At 58.8% G+C, this 15,694-nt stretch overlaps 5 protein-coding genes across 5 annotated transcripts; 1 reads left to right on the forward strand and 4 right to left on the reverse strand.

Moving 5' to 3' along the window:
• Window positions 1-252: 252 nt before the first annotated feature.
• BJ171DRAFT_229045 (uncharacterized protein) lies at window positions 253-1,411 on the reverse strand. Its single transcript, XM_053106536.1, has one exon. It carries the CDS (start codon window positions 1,064-1,066, stop codon window positions 455-457), a length of 612 nt encoding a protein of 203 aa, XP_052962831.1. The 5' UTR covers window positions 1,067-1,411; the 3' UTR covers window positions 253-454.
• Window positions 1,412-3,283: 1,872 nt separating this feature from the next.
• BJ171DRAFT_229118 (uncharacterized protein) lies at window positions 3,284-6,808 on the reverse strand. The gene is made up of 3 exons (XM_053106538.1): window positions 6,655-6,808; window positions 3,399-6,378; window positions 3,284-3,349 (listed from the first exon to the last, which is right to left on the reverse strand). The coding sequence occupies exons 2-3, from the start codon at window positions 6,331-6,333 to the stop codon at window positions 3,315-3,317; spliced, it is 2,970 nt and encodes a 989-aa protein (XP_052962832.1). The 5' UTR covers window positions 6,334-6,378; window positions 6,655-6,808; the 3' UTR covers window positions 3,284-3,314.
• Window positions 6,809-6,838: 30 nt separating this feature from the next.
• BJ171DRAFT_521423 (uncharacterized protein) lies at window positions 6,839-8,181 on the forward strand. The gene is made up of 2 exons (XM_053112474.1): window positions 6,839-6,952; window positions 7,168-8,181. The coding sequence occupies exons 1-2, from the start codon at window positions 6,879-6,881 to the stop codon at window positions 7,889-7,891; spliced, it is 798 nt and encodes a 265-aa protein (XP_052962833.1). The 5' UTR covers window positions 6,839-6,878; the 3' UTR covers window positions 7,892-8,181.
• A 652-nt stretch (window positions 8,182-8,833) lies between these two features.
• On the reverse strand, window positions 8,834-10,699 carry BJ171DRAFT_521425 (ubiquinol-cytochrome C chaperone-domain-containing protein). Its single transcript, XM_053112475.1, has 5 exons — window positions 10,387-10,699; window positions 9,992-10,133; window positions 9,523-9,689; window positions 9,253-9,371; window positions 8,834-9,102 (listed from the first exon to the last, which is right to left on the reverse strand). The coding sequence occupies exons 1-5, from the start codon at window positions 10,489-10,491 to the stop codon at window positions 8,961-8,963; spliced, it is 675 nt and encodes a 224-aa protein (XP_052962834.1). The 5' UTR covers window positions 10,492-10,699; the 3' UTR covers window positions 8,834-8,960.
• A 1,414-nt stretch (window positions 10,700-12,113) lies between these two features.
• On the reverse strand, window positions 12,114-15,694 carry BJ171DRAFT_428465 (adaptin N terminal region-domain-containing protein; the record flags this gene model as incomplete). Its single annotated transcript, XM_053107854.1, has 8 exons — window positions 12,114-12,498; window positions 12,762-12,866; window positions 12,988-13,880; window positions 14,057-14,233; window positions 14,391-14,564; window positions 14,831-14,972; window positions 15,121-15,226; window positions 15,436-15,694. The coding sequence occupies 8 exons, from the start codon at window positions 15,692-15,694 to the stop codon at window positions 12,114-12,116; spliced, it is 2,241 nt and encodes a 746-aa protein (XP_052962835.1).

Consider the following 15,694-nt stretch of genomic DNA (forward strand, 5'->3'; position numbering starts at 1 on the left):
TAACGAATGACGAACGGACATTGACCACGCCGGGAGATGAAGAAAAAACATGCGGAGTGGATAAACAACAAATTGGCGGCAACCTCGATCAAGCACAGATACCACACTCAAGGACAGATCGACGTGAAGGCAGAAAATAGAGGCCAGAGGATATGGAATGGCAGCAGCGGGAGTGTGTGGGGAGTAGTCAAAGTGGTGGAGAGTAAATACAGTTGATCACACGAAGCGAAACAGTTGACAGCACGAAGAAGTGAAAACAGCTGATAACACGAAGCAGTGAAAACAGTAGACAGCACGAAGAAACCAAAAACAGGTGACAGCATCATCCAAACAGAAAAACAGCTCCTTGGCCGAGCGAGTGCGAGCGCGATGGTATACACCGACCGGCGTATATACCACCACGACGACTCGGGCCGTGCCTGGGCGATCAAGGCGCCCTCTTTATTGTTTGTTTTCAAGAAAACAAAAGATGCACTGTGATTGTCGCATGGCGGGCGATGCACATCGAGTGGATATGCATCGGATCCAGGCACTGGCGGCTTGCGCGCAATGCGACAGGGATGCGGAACTGTATTGCGGGTGTACATATACACCATTGATTCAGATGATCAACCGGCACAATAAGCAAGCAAGTAAAGCAAGCAGCAGGCTCGACGAGAGGGGCAGAGTGAAGGTGCCGAAACGAGGGAGACCGACCACCAGAGGGATCAAAGGGGGGGAGATCAAGGACCCAGGGAGCAAGTGATGGGGAGGCAGAGAGGCCAGGGGAGTGAGTGAGGCAGGAAGCAGGAGGCCAAGGGAGGAGAGCAGCAGCAACGGGGATCAAACACTGGGTTAAATGGGCGAGGGCCAGGGCCACCGTCCGAGCCAGAGGGCAATGTGGTAGAGCAGGGATACGAACAGGCAGATATACCGATTCGACGCCGGTGGGGCGACGGGAGAGGGAGCAGGCCAGGAAAGAAAGCCCGGGGAGAGAAAGGGAGGACCGAAAAAGCAAGGGAGTCCGGGCTCGGTTTTGTTTTGTGGCCTCGGTGGCAAACCAGGTTGCATTCAAGCCACCGGTCATACCCGGGCCGCAAAACGAGCGGGTCCAGAAGGCGGGAATATCGGGCGGAAGCGCAAGAATGGCAATAGATGAATTGGACAAGATGGGGGGTCGAAGCCGGAGGAAGGCGAGGCGGGATCGAAACGGTGGATGTACAAAGGGCAAAGGAGGGCACTGGTCCGGTCGCTGCGATCGAGAGACGCAGGATGCAGACAGAGACGAGAGAGCGTATCGATCATGGCCAGAGTGGGGGGGGGTTGTAACGACAACGGGAATGGATCGAAGAGCGGCAGCAATGGCGACAGCAACCGCTGTGGATCAAGTACATCCAGACAGACGGCTGCTGCGAGACCACGAGCGCCAAATCATCAACCGTTGAATCGGAGGGTATCCAGAGCAAAAAGTGCAATAATACTGCGATACCACTTCCGCTCCACTTCGCCTTCGCTCCCACCACCATCAAGACCATGGCCCAGAACAGGGCGCCGACCTGGGAGTCGAGAGCCACCGTTCCGGTCCTTGGGCCGAAGAAGCAGATGCAAAACAACATGCTTTTGGCGTGGAAACGAAGCACACCCGGCCAAAGCACAAGTGCGATCGCGGAATCAAAAATCGGCCCAAATCAAAGGGCACTCGACATGGCCACGACAATAAGACTGAACGAGTTGGGGGAGGGCAAAGCACAGTGGCTAAATAGCCCTGGATAACGGATCACAGGGGTGGGAGAGAGCCAGAGACGGAGACGAAGGGGAAGAGGATGTGCCGAGAAGCGATTGCCGGCGGGGACGAGCAAGGACAACAAGCACACTTGACCACCGGCAGAGCACACCGGCAGAGCACCGCGACAAGCATTACCCGCAAGAGCCGAGGGATCGGGGGGTGATCAAAGGAAGGCAATGTCCCCAGGAGCGAGGCAGGACGCTGGAGGTAGGGGAGCGCTTGGGGCAGGAATGGCGGTGGAGGGCGGCGCTTGGGCAAGCGAAGGAGGGGAGAAAGAGGGCAGAGGAAGGGGAGAGGGCGCAGAAAGAGCCGGCCGAGACGGCGACCAACGCTCGGCGAAGGGCAGGGCAGGGCAGGGGAGGGGAGGGGCGACGAGATTCCCAAGGCCAAGACCGAGATTTCGCGCAGGACGAAGGACAGACCCGAAGAGCAAAAAATTGTCGATGGCGAACTGGTTCGGCTGGTTCGAGGGCGCACTGTCTGTGTGGGCGCTGTGTGCTGCAGCCGCTCACTGTGTGGGCACAGGACGCGTCGCCACTGTCTGTGTCGACACGGACTGCGCCGGCGGTGCCCAGTCCGCTGTGCGTGCCTCGCCGGCCAACAGGCACAGAACACAGCGCCTGTGTGCGCAGCCGATCAGCGCTGTGGTGCGCCGCGTCTGTGTGTGATCCCGCGCCGTGATCTGGCCCGCGCGTCTGATTGGCGGCCGTCCCAAAGTGTGCAAATTGAAATCCGCAGACACGCGCGCCGCGATCGCCTCCCCGGAAAGGCAGGCAATGTGCCCTGTTTTGGCGAGATTGCAGTCACGGGATCTGCCCCAGCCTCGCCGCCGGTTCGAGTGCGTCGGTGGCGTCTGTCTCTGCGTCGTCACGCTGACCGAGGCAGACACGAGCAGGTCGCCATGGGAAAGCCGCCACATCAGCGGCGGTGCCAAGGGAGGGTCTGCGAGCGAGAGCGAGGGCGGCCGCACGGCATGTCGCCGTCGCCATCGACGTCGATGCATCATCGTTCGCTGCGGCCCCGGTTGATCGGGCACCCGCTTGTTTGCATCTTGGGCATCGACGCGCCTGTCCGCAAGCACCACCATGCTCGTTCCCACGGCGACGACATGCGCCTGGCGTGCATTGGCGGTCCAGGTCGGGGTCCTGCGCTGGTGTGCGTGCGTCGGGTCGATGAGGTGCGGGACCTGGCGAACCAAGGTCGATTTCGGACGTCACCGTGAGCGGGAGCCGGGGTCGCACCAATTCCAACACCATCCGCGATCTCGCGCCATCCACCACCCACGCTGGAGCCGCTTGCATCAAGTGTATTCGTCAATGGCCGCGGCAGCGCCAAGCCGCATCGCTCAATTGCCCACGACCGTATATCGTCCCGTGTTGCCCGCCAGCTCGCTCTCCAGACTCGCCATCGTGGCCTCGGTCAGCAGCCGCTTGATCTCGTTCTTGGCTTTGTCGATCACCAGCTGGTTATCGCCCTCAAGAAACTAGAGAAAGTCGAAATGGCGGCGTGTTAGCAAGCACTCATGCCAAGCCAATCTTCATGCTCTGCCTCATCCCAGCAATCCAACAGGCACTCCAACAGGCACTCCAACAGGCACTCCAACAGGCACTCCAACAGGCACTCCAACAGGCACTCCAACAGGCACTCCAACCGACGAGTACAGACACTCGCTGTGCTGCATAATCTGGCGTATACACAAGCACCCCGGCGCCGGCCATGCCGCGGTTCATTACTCCATTCCTCGCACCGCTGCCCGAGATACATACCAGATACAGCTTGCGTTCGTTGGGCCCAGGCTGCTTCCCAGCCTCAAAGAACTGGCCACGGGTCGTAATCGCCGCACCACTGATTTCTCCGATGAGAGTGATCTGCTCCTTGTTGGTGACCTTCCAGCGCGCCCGTTGAGGGTAGTCGTTGATCTCGATTTCGCATGAGAACGGAGCTGCCGAGGCCTCAGCACCGGTGCGTCGCACGCCGTCGTCGCCAGACCCGACAGCACTATGCCCGAGCGTATCCTTGCCAAACTTGGAGTTGATTTCGGCGATCACATCCCGCGCCTTGCGTCCGGAAGCGCCGACCTGGGCGTTGATGATCTCGGCTGCCTTCTGGGCCGCCTTCAGAGCCGCCAGCGCCGCTGCCGACACGGGCGCTGCTGTCGCTCCCCCAGCAGTGGCCGTCGCAGCCGCTGCACCAGCACCGACAGCAGTGCTCGCCCCCGAGGCAGTCGCGCTCCCGGCAGCGCCTGCAGCGCTGGGCTGCGTCTCGGCCGCCGCACCATCACCCGCGACCTTGACGCCGTTGACCTGCACAGCCTTGACCTGCAGCGTAATCTCGTGTCCGTCCTCTTCCTCCTCCTCGTCTTCGGCATACACGCCGCCGTGCGACTTTTTCTGGATTTTCTTGACGATATCTCGCTCCTTGTCGAGTTTCTCGAGGCCCTTGCCTCCGAACCCGCTTCCCGTGTACTTGGCGTTGCCGCTCTTGACCTTCTCCATAAACTCGTTCGCGAGCGTCTGGACGTCGTCCGGCACAGGCGCGTTGCTCATCTTGAGAGCCTTGACAATGTCGACCGCATATCGGTCCTGTTCCCGCGTGATGAAGGTGTAGGACGTGCCCTTGTTGCCCGCTCGTCCCGTGCGGCCCACACGGTGCACATAGTCCTCCATGTGGTTCGGGCAGTCGTAGTTCACGACGACCTTGAGCTGCTTGACGTCCAGGCCGCGCGCTGCCACCGAGGTCGCAATCAGAACGTTGGTATCGCCGGTCTTGAAGTCGACAATGGTCGAGTCTCGGTCGGCCTGGTCTTTGCCGCCGTGCAGGGACTGGCACGGATATCCGCGGCGGAAAAGGTCTCGCAGCAGGTTGTCGGCCGCCTCTTGCCGATCCACAAAGATCAGGACCTTGCCGTCGGGGTCCTGTGCCATCGAGAGCCCCAGGATCTCAAGCAGGCGCACAAACTTGGCGTCGTCGTCGCGGATCTCGACGTGCTGCGTCACGTCCGCGCAGACCACACTGCGTCCGCCGACGGTGATCTCCAGAGGCTTCTGGAGGATCTTGCGGGCCAGCGCCTCCATCTGGCGCGGAAACGTTGCCGAAAACAGCACCGTCTGGCGGCTCGGACGGATGTTGTTGACGATCCGCATGACCTGCGGCTCGAAGCCCATGTCAAACATGCGGTCGGCTTCGTCGAGGACCAGATACGTGACGCGCTTGAGGTTGGTGACTCGGCCGCTGTTGGCACAGAGCAGATCGATCATGCGTCCAGGCGTGCAGATGATGATCTCGGCGCCTCGCTTGAGGTCGGCGATCTGGTCCTTGATCGGCGATCCACCGTAGGCACAGACCGCTCGCAGATTCAGGGCCTTTGCAAAGTGCTTGCATTCTTTGTGGATTTGGACGGCCAGCTCGCGTGTCGGCGTCATGATCAGCGCGATCGGGCCCTCCATGGCCTCGAGTGGACGCTGGTCGGCAATGTGACGGAACATGGGAAGCAGGAAGGCAATCGTCTTGCCCGAACCGGTCTTAGCAATGCCGATGACATCGCGACCGCTCATGATCGCCGGGATCGACTGGGCCTGGATCGAGCTGGGCTTGTCGTACTTGAGCACCTTGCGGATCACTTCGTACACGCCATGGGGCAGCCCAAACTGTGTCCATTTTTCGATGGGCTTGGGACAGTTGACGCCGCGGATCTTGATGCCGTCGAGTTCCAGTCGCTTCATGTCCACCTCGGCCGGGGTCATGTCCGCCATCTCGGGCGGCTCGATGAAGAAGTTGCGCCGGAAGGACTCGTAGTTCATCGTCGAGTGGTTGACAGGCGCCAGGTCCTTCTTTTTGGCCGCCAGCCTCTTGGCAGCGGCTGCGATGATGTCTTCGGGGTCGCTCCCGATATCCTCCTCGTCGTTGTCCTCGATGCGGCGGACATCCGTGACATCGGCTCCAGCCTCGACGTCCTCCTGCAGCTCGCCCTTCTTCCAAGACTTGTTCTTGCGGGCCTCGCGGTCCTCCTCGAGCATCTTGCGGGCTTCGGACTCGACATCGACCATGTACGCATCGAGGGGGTCGACCTCATCAACCTGCATAGAGGCGGCACTGGGGCGCTCGGGAGCAGGCGCGTCGTCCATATCGGCAAAGACAGACACATCGGGCTCGGCAGGGTGTATCGGGGTATCGGCAAAGTCATCCACCATCATCAGGTCTATGTTGCTTGCTTTTTTCTTGTGTTGGACCTCGCCGACCTCGTCACCATCATCAAAGACGACCTTGCTCTTGACTGTCGGTGTTTTGGCGCTGCTACCCTTGGCAAAGAAGCCGAGTTTGGATGGTCCTGGGCTCGAGGCGCCCATCGAAAACAGGCCGCCGCTCTTTTGCCCGATCTTGCTGAGCCCGGGCGAGCCTGCCCGTGGGCTCAGAGCCGTAGCCGGCTTACCCATGATGGGGATTTTGAGTGGAGCGCGCCCTGTCTGGATCGTCATCGCGGGTTTGCTTGGAGAGAGATTCTCAGCTGAAGCTGACGAGACCGTTTGACGTTGCAAGCATGGAGAAAGCGAAAACACAATCTTTAGCATCGAGTTGGTGGATGAGATCCCTGCAGCTCGGTTTCAAGACGCCGGCTACAGGCCGTCGAAAGCGTTCACAGCCAACGGGTGAGGGGCATTAGGAGAGGGAGGAGAGGCGGGGAAGGGTGACGGTGTCGATATCAGGCGAGACAGAGGTGTTGGGCAGCCATCGGACGGAGAACACCGGCGGATGGGAAGAAACAGAGCATTAAAATTGCACCCAACGTCTGTCCAGAGTGCCTTGCGGGACACTCGATTGCTCGTCCTCTATCCAACAAAGGGCTGGATCTCCACACACACGCCTAAAAGTCGCATCTAGTTGGAAAATACCTGCTGAGTCGGTAACTCGGGGATTACTTGCAGGAATATCCGCGGGCTGTGAGGACACCGCAGGAGCAGACGGAGGTAGCGTCTCGATTGGACCAGATGCGACGGCAGATGTCGAGTCTTGGTTGGGGGCAGGGATTGAAGCCACTCGATCAGACGAGTCAGCGGGCTGTTGTTGCTGCTGTTGCTGCTGTTGCTGCTGTTGCTGCTGCTGCTGCTGCTCTGACATGCGCTTCTTCCACTGGGCAAGCTTTTCCTGCCGCTGTCTCAGAATCTCCTCGGGTGTGGCAGCCGGCTGTGTCTGCAAGAGCATCAACAATGGCGAACCGTGCACGGTTATCAGTGCCGAGGTCGAGTTGCGGATCGGAGAGCAGTCAGATCGTCAATAATACTTCAAGCGATAGGCAATGCCCTCCCCCTGCGACAACGCAGTTGTGTTGGAGTCTTTGCGAGATCATGAGTTCAAAAAGAAGCGAGCACACCCATAAGGCACCGCACACACCAACAAGGACGTACCGAGCTGCCGCTTTCTGTCTTCGGTGCTGGCGCAGAGACCGATTCTGTTGCCACAGCTACCACGGCCTCATTCGGTATTGATGCAGCCGGCGCAGCTGACAAAGCTGTTGATGCCTCGGGGGATCTGCGAGGGACATCGCTGGTGACGGAGCGGGTCGGGGTTGCGGGGCTGGATTGGACCATGGGCGAGGGTGTTGTCTCCGAAAACAGTGCCGAGAGTGCGGGATTGAGCATCGGTGCTGACGGGGTGCTGTTGCCTTCGCGAGTACGGCCGGGACCGGCTGCATCGATCGACTCGAGCGACCGGGCTGGGCTATCATGCGCTCTTTCTTCAGTTTTGGGGCGCTTGAGGTCTCTCTCGCGGTCTCGGTGTCGATCGCGGCTGCGATCCTTGTTTCGATCCCATCCGCGCTCACGGCTGCGGTCTCGACGGTCTCTATCTCGATCTCTGTCTCGATCCCTGTCTCGATCTCTGTCTCGATCTCTGTCTCGATCTCGATCCCGATCCCTGTCTCGGTCTCGATGCTCACGCCGCTCGTGGCTGCGGTCTCGGCTACTGCGGTGGCGGTCCGATTTAGAGTGCTTCTTGTGCGAGTCCTTCTTCTTGACCGACGACGATGACGAGGAATGGTGCTTGCGTTTGCGCGAGGAGGAATCGTGGCCGTCCGATGAAGCAGACGATGCCGAGCCCGACGACTCGTATCCGCGAGAAGAGGAGCGATGACGACCCATCGGCGATGATGCTCACTGCAGCTGTGAAGCGGGAATGCCGCGGGAGGTTGAGCGGATGGGTGGGAGAGAAAGGAGGAGTTGGAAGGAGTTCCTGGCTGCCGATTCGATCGGCTTTGTGCGGTCTTGTCGCCGAGGCGCACGCGACAGATGCAGACGAATGCGACGCGGGTGTTTTCCTCCGTGGGGGGGATGATGCAGCAGCTGCGACTGCGTTGCGGTGGCGATTGCGTTGCGGTGACGACTGCGTTGCGGTGACGATTGCGGCAACGGCGGTCTGATGGAAGCCGAGTCGGTGTGCTGATGGGCGGTTTCGAGATCTCGCTTCTGGACAGTGCAGCCCTAGGTCTGTGCGACCGAGGCGGCGCAGCAATAACCCCAGCCCTACCCCTAGCCATCCCGGTCGCGAAGGATGTGACATGCATCAGCAATCAGGTTCGGAGGCAGAGTGTGAAACTGCGACATGGCTGGGGGGAGGTGTCTGGACAGGGTGCAGGGAAGTAGTCCATCGGCAACACGGCTCTGCGACCCATGAAGCAGGCAAGAAGTCGCCTCACGACTGAACCCCAATGTGTATCGCGCATCCGATGCGTCCAGCGGCATAACAGTCAATCCACTAAAGAACGGGTTACCCTGGTATTTTGGTCGTTGACCGAATATTTTGTTACCCAATACCATCGCGCTGGCCACGACCATTCTTTGATGCGATGCAATACCATCATCCATAGTCTGAGAAGAGTTGCCTCCATATCCAGTGTGTCAAAGTGCACCATCCATCGCTGGCACTCCGACACCAGTGCAGATCGATTGTGGAGACCGGAGAGCAACCGGTGTTTTCACTCGGAGGCTGTCAAAGTGATCTGTTCTATTTCTTATAGCTTTGCTGGACCCAGGCCATCGTATACTACGCTGGCATATGGGATCGTGAGGGTGTCCGTTTGTTTCTGAATAAAGTGTATTCCTGCCATTCCAACAGAGCCACGGGCGTGTGGGCAGTCTTGCGAGAAGTGCAATGCCGCCAGCCAGCAGAATACTAGGCCATCCAGCTGCACTCACTTCGACCTCTACTGATCCTTTAGCAAGAGCCCCTTGCCAGCCAGCAGATCCTCGGTCGAGACGTTGTCGATGTGGCACAGCTGCTTGCGGACATAGGACAGTAGCCCAACGAGCTGCGACGGCTTGACCTTTTGAGATGCATACACGTTTCTGTCGTTCAACCCCAAAAGCGGACGCAAGTTACGGTGCAAGCCACAGTCAGTGACCGTTTCCCATGATCCACCACTGCGATAGCAATTTGTTGGACCGTGCCATCTCGCCGGTGCAGATGCATGCTACCGCTGTCGCCGAGACACTTGCCTCCACAGTGCCGCTGAAAAGATGGCATCGCCTTCATACAGGCCTTCATCGTAAGCCAGGATCTGGCCGTAGTAGGCCGCCATGAGCTCCTCGATGTTCTTGCCGACTCGCTTCTTGATCTAGATGAATCAAATCAAAGCCCGAATGCGTCAGATACAAGGAGCTGGATCTGATGCGATCCTCCTCGAGGCAACCACTGTTTTCGAGCGTATCAAGACACCAGGTGGTCGGGCATCTCGAACCACCTCAATATCGCGACGGCAAACTTACCCCAGCCTCATTCAGCTTGAGCTCAACATCCAGCCACAACAGGTTGAACAGCTCTTGTTGATACTCCTTTCCCTCGGCACCCTCAGCTCTCAGGCGGGCGCTGTAGATCCAGATGTGAAGGACGGTCAAACTGAACCAGGTGTAGAAGGTCTGCGGCAGCCCAAGCTCTAATCCGAGATCAACAAGCGGAGCAACCGGTGGAGCAACAGGCCGGCCACCATGAGTTGATGTGCCCGATCGAGCAGCCGTTCAGATTCGATTGAGGCAAGGGCAGATGCAGGATTAGTGTTGGGCCCGAGGCAGAGTGGGTATAGCGAAACCAATTCCGATACACAGCCTCAATCCACATCAGCCTCAATCCATATCAACCTCAATCCACCTCAGGCACACGACCGCAGGCAACAACGAGCACCCTCGGTCCGGCCCGGCCATGTGCCCATCGTCCCGAGAGAGAGTGCAGCACACCCACCCGTGAGGAACAGCTCGCGCTCGCTCGAGAGCTTCTGGGTGCAGGTGTCGAAGCCAGCCTTGGCCAGATCCAGTTTGTGCATCTGATACTGCGCAAAGCCGATGGGGTTGATGATCCGGGAAAACAGGCTGTTGAAGTTTTGCTGCGTCATATCAGAGCGATTTGTTGGATCGGTTAGCCGCAGAAAAGTCGACGGACGAATGATGAGGCAGAGCGTACACAATGGCAAGAGGCGCCCGAGGAGCTTGAAGAGTCTGCGATACGGGCGAATGGAATGTGCCGAGAAGCAAGGCATGCAGGGCCAAGCCGGTGAACGGAACCATGGGCGGGATTGCATCTGTTCTTGGCGGATACATAAGCTCTGACATCGAGAGCGAGCCGGATCAGAACCCTACCTGATGCACAATCAGCGAGGTCGAGAGCGCCCTCTTGCCAAAGATACGGCCAAATGGGACCAGGGCATGGTGTGCCCTCGGGAGTTGCCGAGCGATCATGGACATGATGGAAGTGGATTGGATTGGATTGGATTCGATCGGAAAGGGTTGGATTGGAAGCGGATACGAAAACTGGGCCGCGGTGCTGGACGGTGGATGTGGGGAAAGGAGGGGGGTGCTGGTGATGTGCCCGGGATGTCGCTTGCAATCTTGGCGCTGTCTCGGGAGTCCGCTCGACGAGCCTGCTGTCTTGGGCTGCTGTCAGATGGTTGTGTGAAGCACCTCTGACCATTGCTCTCGGGCGACGGATTTTTCTTTGCAATCGCATGCACGTGACTCGAGTGAAGCTACTGGATCTTGCCGCGAACGATGCGCAAGCCGGAGGTACTTTACGGTGACATCGCGAAGCAGCCAAGGCACGTCGTCCTCGGTGCCATAGTGAGTCGAGATCCGGCTGGGGACTGGCGGATAAATACCACTCCGAACACGCTGAAGTGATCGTCTGGAATGAGGCTAAGTCCCCTGAAACCCTGAGGGCGTGGGGGGGGAAGCATGCATGTATTTGCAGGAAATAAGAAAAAATCAGAATAAAAACAGACGCCAAGCGAAAAGGGCCGGAGGGCGATGCTGACAGAGAGCTCAAGCATGCGCATCGCCGCTGTATTCCGGCCAGCCGTCCGCCGGTCCCGTATGGCAGCCTTCGGAGTCCTCAGGCATAGAGCTCCTTGTCAAAGGAGGAGAAATCGACAACTTCGTCCGTGGGCTGTCCGTTCGAGGTGTAGGCAACCTTGAGGCGGAGACGGATCGGCGCCTGTTTCGAGCCGTCAATCGGGTTTTAGCAGGATGTGCGGGTATGCAGAGACGGTGTGGGTCAGAGCCAAGACAAGTGGTGCAAGAACAGTGTGCCAAGTTGCGGGACAGAGGGTGGATAATGGGGATCGCAAACGGTCACAGACAAGCGAATCGCCCACAATCCACCACCAACAATCGAATCACCAAATCACTAACAATCCATCACCAAATCACCGACAGCCGATCTTCCGGCCTCGCTGTGACGGGCCGGAACAGAGACGCACCTTTGTCGGGTTCTCGATCTTCATAAACTGATTGGCGTTGAGGCCTGGCATCACAACGCTCGAGCTTGGCGGGAACACCTGAAGCTTGAGCAGCTTGGGCACAGCAACCAGGAACTGCAGGTTCTGGATCTGAGGGCCGCGGCTGCTAAAGTCGGCCGTGACGCGGACGGTGCCGTCAGCTTCCCGGACAGGGGTGAGGGTAATCAAGAGGCCGTTCTTGTCGTAGGCAGGGTAGACCTTGGCCTGTGGCTGGGCCGGAGCCGCCGCAGTCAGCGAGGCCGAGGCAAACAGGTCGGCGAGAGGGTCGATGGCCATCGACGGGGCAGCAGCTGAGGGCGAAGCAACAACTGCAGGCCCGGAGGCTGGAGGCCCGCCAAAGAGCTCGCCAAGCAAATCGACCTGGGTGGTCGGGGCAGCGACGGCAGGAGCCGCGACCGAGACCGAAGCGTCCCCAAGGAGGTCGATGATGTTGGACTGCAGCGTGAAGATCAAACAGCATGCATATTAGCACCGCAGTAGCGACCAACCGCCATGTTGGGTCCTGGGACCCACTACTGGTGCTCCAGCACCCTCCTCGTTGTTGCATCAAACATGCGCACGACCGCGGCCGCATTACTTACACCTCCGCCAACGTTCATCTTGGGTGCAGGAGCCGACAAATCCACTGCAGGAGCGCCAAATCCCATGGTTGGGCTGGTCATGGCAGCTGGAGCAGATGAGTTGGCAAGACAAAGACCAGCGGCAGACCGCCGACACGCCACAGAATGGCCGCAGATCAGACGGCAGGAAGGGTACATCGGCGCGTGGAGAGGCATCACAAATTGTCAGTGAGCAGTTTGGCATCTCTAGTGCTGAAGAAAGGGATACGCCAACATTGGCGGGCGCATCGGCAGCATCGGATATGCACACAGGAATCGTACCGATGGTTCCCTTGCCCTTGAGATCCTCTTCCCTCAGGGCGCTTTCGAGGACGGGGACGCCCTCCAAGATGGCGACGCTAAAGGAGCGCGCGTCAGGGAATGCAGGTCCGTTAGTAGGGGACGTGGGCACTGTCGCTTTTGGAGAAAGAAGGGCAGTCATCGAGCACTGTACAGCGTTGCATGCCAACGGCTTGGCCAGCCACAATACATCGAATGGAGAGTACGCTCTGCAGACCACCGTCGGTACATGTCCCGCAGATGCCGTTCTCCGAAGCGGCCGTCCGCTCTGGCCACATCGCACACGCACACCGATCGGAGCCATCGATCGATAACCACGTACCTGATCTCGCGATCGAGGCCAAAGAGACTGGTGTACTCGACAGCACGCTGCTGAATCTCAACATCGATGTTGACCTTGTATCGAGCGATGAGTGTCCTGATTTGGCTGTTACCGTCAGCAGTTGGACAGGCGGGGATCCAAAAGAAACATCAGTCATAGCCGGCGTTGGTTGCACTCGAGCGCACGCCTGTGCATGCGGGCGAGCATGAATCATCTAGGCTGTTACCTAATGACGGCGGTCTGTTGGAATCGCGTCGACAGCTTGGCCAGGGCCGTGAGAGCGTATTCCTGGACATCGTCCGTGGCGTACGGGCCCTTGAGGATCGAGGCAAACGTCTCGTAAACCTCGCTTTCGGAGGGGGCGGTCTGGTAGTCGCTTAGGTGCGGGTCGGCATTGGCATCGTCGCCAGCTTCGTCGTCAGCACCGAGGATTCGCGAGGTGCCCGTGGTGAGGGTGTCGCCGTATTCGCCGCAGCACCAGACCATGGCCTGGACGAGGCCCTCCTGCATCAAAGCAGCGTCGCCCTCGCTCTTGACAATGTTGTACAGCTTACGGACGGTGTACTGCTGGAGCTCGACAGGCGAGGTCGACACGAGCTTGACAAAGTGGTTGATGACAAGCTGGTCGACAAAGGCGCCGGCGACGCGCAGAACTCGGCACACAGTGTCGATCTCCCAGCGCTTGTTGGGGCGGAAGCGGCCGGCGTAGTCGCAAATGCGGGATGCGACGCTGGCTTTGACCTCGCCCTCGGCAACCTCCAGGAAGCTCAAGAGCTCGCGAGTCAGCAGTCGAATGTTGGCGCTGTCAATCAGGTAGAACGACAGATCGAGGGCGCGTCGACGGATCGAGACATCGGGATCGCGCAAGCACTCCAGGATCGTCGAGCGATGGCGCTGCAGGGCTGAGGAGTCGGCAGTCTCAGGCCTGGACGAGGTCTTTGTCAGGGTAGTCAAGGCAACGTATCGGATGTTGTTGTCGCGGTTGCTGAGGAAGCGACCGAGGATGTTGATGGCAAGGACACGCAGAGACTTTTCGCTCTCGATATCCATGATGGTCAACACTGTCTCGTACAAGATGGCGTTGCCAACGTTCTTGGAGGCCTCGGTGTTGTTGGCAACCTGTAGAGTTGTCCAGTCGGGTGCGAAGCCAAAGTGAGCCAGAGGACCGAAGACACTGTGCAGAGCAAAGGTCGTAAAGCGGCAGAGGGAAGATCGCTGCAGAGAAGCAATGCATCGCGAGGAAGCTCTGAGCAAGAGCTTCCGAGTCCGAGCAAGAAACGTATCGCCCGACTCACAGTTGCTAGAGCGTCATTCATCAGCTCGCTGGCCTCTACATCGTTTCGACCCAGGATTCGCAGAAGGCGCAGGATCTTGACTTGGAGGAAGGGATCGGTGACGCCCGAAACGTCATGCTCGGGACTGAACCCGGGCTTGGAGAGATTGCTCAAGTGGCCAACCAGGGCAGGAACGAGCTGCAGGATCGATGTTGGGAGAGTCAGCCGACAGAGACCACGGCAGCGCCACTGTGCGCAGAGGGCATTGGTACGGGGAGGTCGAAGCCATACGTTGTTTTGGGGAGGACGAAGCCGTATGTTGCTTCGAGAAGACAAAGTAGCACGGCAAACCAACCTTTCGAACCTCGGGGATGACTTCCTTGTTGATGGCGCACATCTCTGTCAAGAGGGTGATGCCGGTGAGCAGAACGCCGTGGTTGCGCTCGTTGACAAAGTTCCTGGCCTTTGGGAAGAAGTTTTCCATCAGATCTGGCACTTTGCGGATGATGCGGAGGGCACACAGGTTGGCCTTTGATTGTTGAGCGTGCCGTTGCAGTGTTGGTGTTGTGAGCCAGGGAAGCGATCGGGAGGATCGGCAAAATGGAACGCACGAGTCAGTGGCAGAGTCGGCAAACATCAGCTTGGGCGGTAGAGCCATCAACAACGCAGAGCAGCTTTGGGCAGCCCCAACCCATGCATCTATGCAAGGCTGGGCACCGTCAGTCGCGACGGGCCCTCGACCACGGCATCCTGTCCCGGAGTGTTCGGCGGCAGGAGAGCGTCTATGCGGGGTACCTTCTTGCGTGCATACGCATTTGAGCTCGACATGAGCTTCTCGACTTCGGAGCACAGATCGCGGGACATCTCGGGCGAGGAGATGTTGCCGAGAGTGCACAGCGCCAACCCCATAATGAACATGTTTGGATTGGCCATATCGCTGAACGCGACGAGCAGAAGGAGAGCGCGAGTCAGAATAGCGATCAGCCATGACGAGGTCCAGAGACGATGAGATGCTGGCCACCATACGAATTGGCGCAGGCAACGCAGCGACCCCGGCGATGCGCAGTGGGACAGGACAATCGTACTTTTTCAGGCAGTTGGTCACCAGGGTCAGCACTTCTTGGTTCTCATCGAGGAGGAGCATGATTCCGAGGTATCCCAGCCGCTTGTCGCTGAACTTGGGGGAGGCAACTGCAGACAAGGAAGGACGGTCTGAGTGTGGCTGGCACCGCTCGCTGGGCGGTGCCCCAGGGTTATCAAGCGAGCCAGCGCGGCAGGAAAGCAGAGTGGCCAGGACAGTGTGACGAGCACTGGGTCCTCCTTTTGAAAAGAGATTGCCTCGCAGCGATGCGGAAGGGAGGCGGTGGGAAAGAGCAGGATGGGGGCGAGACAATATCTACCGAGCTTCAAACACTCCATCTGGCCAAAGTGGGCAGGATAGCCCAGCATATGGATATAGAGCAGTTTTGCGACGTTGATGTGTCTCGTGTCCATGTTCTCCTCCTTGAAAGCGGTACGGATGGAGGCCGACTCTTTTGCGATGACGGCCCGCTCCTCTGCAGCAGTCTTGCATGAGCGAATGGACTTGATCAGATCCTTGAGTCGCGGGGTGGCGATGGCCTTGGCCGTTTGAATGAGCTTATCCACGACAGCATCCAT

Source organism: Polychytrium aggregatum (genome assembly GCF_025602895.1).
Source record: "Polychytrium aggregatum strain JEL109 chromosome Unknown BJ171scaffold_47, whole genome shotgun sequence".
Lineage (NCBI taxonomy): Eukaryota > Fungi > Chytridiomycota > Chytridiomycetes > Polychytriales > Polychytrium > Polychytrium aggregatum.

What these genes read in the sequence shown, in the direction of transcription:
- BJ171DRAFT_521425 (XM_053112475.1), bottom strand. Translation starts at nt 10,491, where the DNA reads ATGTCCATGATCGCTCGGCAACTCCCGAGGGCACACCATGCCCTGGTC. An exon ending in CCTCGCTGATTGTGCATCAG is followed by an intron (nt 10,134 to 10,386) that starts GTAGGGTTCTGA and finishes GATATGACGCAG; the next exon opens with CAAAACTTCAACAGCCTGTT. An exon ending in TCAAGCTGAATGAGGCTGGG is followed by an intron (nt 9,372 to 9,522) that starts GTAAGTTTGCCG and finishes TGATTCATCTAG; the next exon opens with ATCAAGAAGCGAGTCGGCAA.
- BJ171DRAFT_229118 (XM_053106538.1), bottom strand. Translation starts at nt 6,333, where the DNA reads ATGCTAAAGATTGTGTTTTCGCTTTCTCCATGCTTGCAACGTCAAACG. An exon ending in CGGTTGGAGTGCCTGTTGGA is followed by an intron (nt 3,350 to 3,398) that starts GTGCCTGTTGGA and finishes TGCCTGTTGGAG; the next exon opens with TGCCTGTTGGAGTGCCTGTT.
- BJ171DRAFT_229045 (XM_053106536.1), bottom strand. Translation starts at nt 1,066, where the DNA reads ATGACCGGTGGCTTGAATGCAACCTGGTTTGCCACCGAGGCCACAAAA.
- BJ171DRAFT_521423 (XM_053112474.1), top strand. Translation starts at nt 6,879, where the DNA reads ATGCGCTTCTTCCACTGGGCAAGCTTTTCCTGCCGCTGTCTCAGAATC. An exon ending in GGTGTGGCAGCCGGCTGTGT is followed by an intron (nt 6,953 to 7,167) that starts CTGCAAGAGCAT and finishes ACAAGGACGTAC; the next exon opens with CGAGCTGCCGCTTTCTGTCT.